Source organism: Sinocyclocheilus rhinocerous, unplaced genomic scaffold (genome assembly GCF_001515625.1).
Source record: "Sinocyclocheilus rhinocerous isolate Xijiao unplaced genomic scaffold, SAMN03320098_v1.1 scaffold918, whole genome shotgun sequence".
In the NCBI taxonomy this organism is placed as follows: domain Eukaryota; kingdom Metazoa; phylum Chordata; class Actinopteri; order Cypriniformes; family Cyprinidae; genus Sinocyclocheilus; species Sinocyclocheilus rhinocerous.
The window spans coordinates 154,011-160,772 of NW_015634468.1; the positions used below are offsets into that span (position 1 = coordinate 154,011).

Below are 6,762 nucleotides of genomic sequence, written 5' to 3' on the forward strand. Positions count from 1 at the left end.
AACAATATATTGTATTATTATGTATTATTATTAAGCACAAGGTATACCTTGTACTTTACATAAATCCCTGTATAAATGTCATAAATAAACAATCTACATCTATTTCCACATTTTTGACAGGTTGAAGCCTACAGAAAACTCTGAGCACCAGCTAGTCTTGTGTAAAAATCGAATTCCAGAAATGCAGAGGAAATACTCTCTGCTGTGTTTCTGTAATTGTCAAACATTAAAGCGCTATTGTAATCTGATACGAGGCTCTAGTAAATATACAAGAATGATTTAAACTCTATATTTGGCAGCGTGCATGGACACTCATGGGAAAATGCTTGCATCGAGTTTCTGATCACATGACTGGAAGTGTAGGATTTGACTCCAGCTGGGAGAGCAGAGCAGAGCAGAGGAGCGGAGCGTGTTCAACAATACACGCATTCAAAACATTCGCATTTCCACGTCCCCGTACGTGGATCTGTCACGGAAAACTATTGCACTGGTTTCTTGAAACTTTTAAAGCTTTTATACAATTGCTGTTTATATATCAAACAAGGATATTTGGGCAGCGTCGTGGGAATTGGGAAGTTTACCGGCTGCGCTATGGAATAACGTTAGCCCAAGTCGTGGATCCGATGTGTTTTCTTCAGCTTCAGGAAGAAATACGAGCTAACTCGGAGAGAAGTGGAGAGGTTTAACTTCTCTCTGACATTCCTCCTTTTTGCTCCCTTGAGTTTGATTTGAAGTTATTGAGAGGCAAGATGGCGGCCGATCCCGTGCAGGTGAGAGAATTATTTTCTCTTTTATTTGCTAACCGCGCGCTTTTATTTACTAACCCACTTTGATAGCATTACCTTTGTTTTAATCTGATCACTACTTTCAAATTTCAACACTCTTCTTAAGCATTAGATAGTGACTTTTAACTGTATCTGAGGGTTAAATGTGGCCTATAAATATTGACACCGACCAACTGTTGCTTCAATCCCAGCATACATGCATAACTCCAGTGGCATTCAGAACAGCAGTTACTCAATGTTTTGTACCTCTTTGTCCTTATTCGCATAATCTCTTTTTACAACTCGTGAGACCTTAAATGTTATTGTTTCTTCAACGGCATATTTACAATACGTTTACTATTTGAAAGTAAAATGCGTTTCCTTTTTGTAAAATGCACTAATATGTCCTTTCGTTTTCTCAAAACCCATGAGAGCTGTTTTCATGAAGGAAATATTAAATGATTAAAAACGTTTGACTAAACAGCAGTGTATTTGTGCACACGAAATAAATGGAGAAACTGTGGAGCAGAACCTCTTTTTCGTTTCCTGAGGGAAAATCTGGAGTAAAATCTATTATTAGTAACATATCCTGAACGATTCCACCCTGGCAACTCCCTGAATCACTGCTGAATACTGTATGAGGCAATGTCAGTGTTTGTTTGCCTGCTTTTTATGAAACACGTTTCTAAAAACATTCCGTTTAAAATTATATTGCAAGTTATACAAAGAAAATACAGTAAACTTTACAAACAACTGACGTCAAAGGCAATATGCAAGTTTTGACTTTATTAATTAATAATTTAGATAAGTATAAACTGGCTTTTTGCAAATTGAAGGTCATGTAAATGGATATTTTGCCTTATGTAAGGGTTTTAGTCCAGCTGTTGCATAATTTGATGGTCTTTACATCATTGGTAATGCAACAAAATGTCCTATCTTTATTTCTTAAAAGTCATGTTTCTTCCAATATAATGTTATATTTGACTAACTTTGTAAATTAGTAAACTAGCTTTTTAACTAGTTAAAACCTTTGTTTATTTATTTAGTTGTGTGACATAGCCTAGGCATTGTACTGTCACAACTGTCATTCTAAGGAGACACAATGATTCAAACAAAATGATTCAAGTGAAAACAATACAAAGTAGTAAAGAAGTATAGTAAGTAGTGTTGAAAGTGTAAATGGTTGTGAATCAGGCCTTTGTGAACAGGATTATTTCTAAACTCGTGTCATTCTGTTGCTTTGAGAGGGAGTAGTTTGATTGCTGTGTTTGGGTTGTGTCTCCTCCCCACATAATTGCTGTGAGGCACAACTGAAACCCAGCAATGTAACTGATACTCTTCGTTTGAATGTTCAGAGGGACTCCGGCAGGTTGGTTTTGGCTGGAGTGTTGGACAGGTATCCTCTGGCCCTTATCTGGAGCCAAATGTGTTACTGAAGGAGATAGAGGCAATAGCTCAGAAATACCACAGTCTTTGTGTAGCTAAGGGAAGAGGATGTAAGGATAAGCAAATTTTTATTTTCTTTAAAGATTAGTTTTAAATGATCGATGTCAAACACACTGGCATAAGCAGTCCACAAAATATTTCAGTTTGTTTGCTGAAGTTGAGGGCATGTTTCGTTGCAAAGGAATTCCACTGCAAGTTTTGGTTTTCTTCCTGTCTTGTTACTATGAATGGTGCCTTTTCTTTTCTTTTCTTTAATACATTTAAAAAATATATTTATAACGTTTTATTGATTGAGAACAACAGAAAACAAGCTGTGCACTTGGGCTGCAGGATTATGACAAAAATCGTAATTGTCGATTATTCCCATGAAATTGTAATTGCGATTATTAATTACGATTATCAAAATTTACATTGAATGATGTTTATATCATTGTTTGAAGCAACTGCAAAAATGTGTCCCTTTTCTACCGATTGAACTATGTTAAACATTTCAGATGCATGTCTCATTGTTTTGTAACATTTTTGGTTTTGGTTTCAATTAGGCCTGGGCGATAAAACGGTATCGATATTTATCGACGGTACACCTTCTTCGATAACGATATTAAAAATGTTCGATATAGTGCACGATATAGGCACTTGCTCTGAGTGACGCAGACAGCACACACAAACATGAACACATGCTGAATTGAGTGCTGTGCCTGCCTGTGATGAGGAGATTGTGAATAAAAGAATTTAAAATAAACATTTGCATTTGAATGCAAAAATAGTACAATCAAATGTTAGGAGTGCGTCAGGGAATAGAATAAAAAAATATAAATATTGTATATAAATATAAATATTAAAAAAATTGTGAATAAAAAAAGGAATATTAGTCGAATTTAAAATAAACATTTGCATTTGAATGCAAAAATAGTACAATCAAATGTTAGGAGTGCGTCAGGGAGCGTCATCAGTGGAGCACGAGATGCGGTGATGATGTAAGTGACGTTGTTGTATTTTAATGTTTTGTTAGTCTTGCCCACGAGATTATATTGCTCTGTTTTAAAAAAGGTTATAAAAAATGTCAATAATTATCGATACCGAACGATATGAAACATTATATCGTTGATACATTTTTTTAGCTATATCGCCCAGCACTAGTTTCAATCCATTGTGCTCTATAAAATGATAAAATTTAATGCTATTAAAATTAGAAATTTTACTGCTAGTTGCTACACAAGCGTACACCCCATCCATCAATTAGCCACAGACCTGTCAAGAACCTCCCAGTCAAACAGGAAACATGTATAATGATAAATCAGATTTTTAAGTCATTATTATTAGTTTGTTTTTAAATGTGGCATTAAGGTGGAAAATCTCTTTCTGTTAATCTTAATTTTTACTTGGAAGGTCACCTGACATATATTCCCATTTAATCTAGTTCTATAAAGAACCCTGTGCAAGACGTTTCCTGAGTGATCTGTGCCAGATCACAAGGTCTATTGGATTATGTGTTTGCTGTGAGTGCTGCAGAGGTACTAAAGGTAATGGAACAGATAAGGTAGTGGGTTAGAGGAAAGTCTTTTCACTGGCGTGGGTCCTGGGGGTCATGGTAAAACCATAATAGGATGAACTCCGAGATAAAACTCACAGGATGATGCTCAAACCCTCATTGGCTCTGAGCTCATTCATGACTCTTTTCAGTGGGTGGAGTCTCAGAGAACTGGCCAGTCACCGATGTCATGGAGGCCCAGCATAGTTCAATGGAGGGCTTCACATGTTGGAACCGAGCGGCAACCTCCCGCTCTCTCTCGTGAAGCCAACAAGGAAGTGACTTAAACTGTAATTCATCAACTGGCCGCTAGAGGCTGGCTGCAAAAGGGAGTCAATCCCATAGACTCCCCATGTTAAAATGCCCAACTAAACAGCAGAAAAAAACATGTTTACAGCCTGGTTCAAAAAATGATTTTGGTCTATATAGCTAATTTTGCCCTTCATGACAACTGTGAGGGGGGGTGAATTTTTTTATAACTCATCAGTTTAAATTATATTAAGCCTTAAAGTTCTGCATAATTAAGGGCGTGGCCACTTGAGTGACAGGTGGATTGCAGCTGCTGTCACCACCGTCGAGCTAGGTGGGCGTGGCTTCAGCAACCTGCTCCCGCCTCTTTGCCCATTTTCGATTATCCGGGAGTGAAGCACGGTGACGCGCTGCCAAGATGGCGACGGAACGCACTTCGGAACCCTACGGGTGACGTCACAGACACTACGTCCATGTTTTTATACAGTCTATGGTTGGAAGTCCTCTCCCTACTCATTTTTAACTGTTTTTAACTTGCAAAATTAAATCTAAACACATGGACGCTAGAACTATAGGGATATAGCAATACTAGTTCATGAAATATTATAAATATTTTAAAAATATTACAAATATTTTATTTAAAAAAATTAAAGGTTGGTTTTTAGTATTTTCTTATTCTCTTTTTAATAGTTCATTGTTTATATGTAATAATTTCCAATTATATGCACTAATATAACAATAATAGTAATATACAGCAATATTAATCTGCATTATAAGCAGTATTAACCTGAGCATGTGATGCAAAATAGTCAATAGATCAGACTTGAGTCATGAATCAAACTCTAAAGCCTTTTTTTATAATGCAGTTTAAATCATAGATGAATCATTAAACAAGAAGAAATACTGAAACTAGTGACAAACTGAAATGGTCTGGGAAACTTGATGCATTGTAGTTTTAATAATAATAATAAACATTTATTTGAATAGTACTTTTCATACATTAAATGCCACTCAAAGTGCTCTACAAAATATAATAGAGGCATTAAAGGGTCATGAAACCCCCTGTTTCAGCACTGGTTAGTTCTCACTACAGTTTTAAAAAATGCTAAAAAAGTGGGCATGGTGCGGAGCGGAGGGGGAAGAGGGGAGAAAGACAACACAAACAGCTTCGGGCTCAGACAGTTTCATTTTACTCCCATGGAGTTAAAAACACAAATAAATGCACAGCCATTTGCACTCTGCATCGAAAACATATATATGAACACGCTGTTGCACCTCTGATAAATTTTTAGGCTTATTCTGCTGCATTTATATAAGCATTTTGACGGCTTGTGTCACGGAGCTGTAAAAACGCTTACACTCACTAAGTGAATGAATCGCGTTTGTGCTGAACTCTTATTACAAAGCAAAAACAAACGCTCTCCTTTGATTCATGAACGTTTCTCTCAGTTATGAACGCAGTCTCACAGTCTGAAGCGTCTGTCATAGCAAATCAACACATGCTGTTGTGAATAATTAAGCGAAGCGTCTTCTCATAGGATAAGAACACGCAGTCTCATGAATAATTTAATAGACACCGACGCGTCATCAATGTACTATAGTCCTTTGCCACGTCACAAATTGTGACGTCAACACGATGTACATTTTAAACCCGAAAGCTTAAAATTAACCAGTTTTCTCAAACAGTTAAAATTACCGGATGCTAACATTGTCTTCTATAATGTGCAACACAAACACCTCTGCTAAAATCTCAGAAAAAGTAGTCTGGGGTTTCATGACCCTTTAAAAGAAAGATTGGTTATACAATGTCATTGGTTTTCTCGCAGATGGGAACTCAGAATGTCAAGGGAAGAGAGTGAATCTGCAGTATCAGTTTCAGTCTTTCTCTCTGTTTGCTTCACTGTTGTCCAGTAGTGCATTTCTTTGAAGCAACTTTGACCGCACTGAGGAACACCAGTTTCAGAGATTTCCTCTTATTTAGATTTTCTTGTACGCATCCCAGCAGTTTGAAAATTAAATGTGCAGTTTAAAAAGTTAAATACTAAAAGGTTAATGCTTTATCGTGTTTGGAAATAACTTACACTAAACCCTACCCTGAGCCTAACCAATAGTTTGAACAAAAGCAAACATGATAAAAAGGCATTTAAAATTAGCAATTAAAAATACCATTTCAGCTTGCTTCTGCGAGAGACCTTGTGCTCTATTGTCAAGTGTTATGACTCTGTTTCACGGAAATGCAATGCTCTACCAGGTGAGCTACTGAGCAAGTCTACTACATCAAAAAAGCTACACATAAGGATCTGGTTATGTGATGCAAACATTAAAATTTATTCGTTTACTAATCATTCACAACTGTAGAAGTGTCTTGAGGTCAAAACATAGTATTGTGCAAGAAACCACACTAAAAAAGGCTTTATTAATCTATAATCTGGCCTTGTAATCACAGAAGTGTGAAAAGGAATTACAGTTGTTGGTGTTTTAGTGCCTCTAGTGTTAATTCAGCTGGAAACTGCAGTGAAGTCTTTGCAGGGCTCGCAAAATCGCTAGCCCGACGTCCCGGGGCTATTGTGTTTTTCAGTCGGGCTACCAAAATGTTTCACCACTCTGCCCGACGGGCTATCTTAAATGGAGATCTCCCACGGGTCCTTAAAAACTCCTAAAGTGAGTTGTATCAAACTTAAGGCCAGAAAAAGTTTTAAATATGTTAAATGGTATAAGAAATGTCTTAATTATAATTTCAAGAGGTCTTACAGTTGGGGACAGAAAGACAAG

The 6,762-nt window shown here is 36.7% G+C and overlaps 1 protein-coding gene across 1 annotated transcript in view; it reads left to right on the top strand.

The window, feature by feature from the left end:
• Positions 1-362: 362 nt before the first annotated feature.
• The window catches only part of LOC107745611 (serine/threonine-protein kinase N2-like), a gene marked incomplete at its 3' end in the record, with an annotated part of 18,884 nt that continues 12,484 nt past the window's right edge, over positions 363-6,762 (top strand). Inside the window, exon 1 of the mRNA XM_016559513.1 lies at positions 363-770. Coding sequence (XP_016414999.1) covers positions 750-770 — 21 coding nt within the window. The remainder of the gene's footprint in view (positions 771-6,762) is intronic.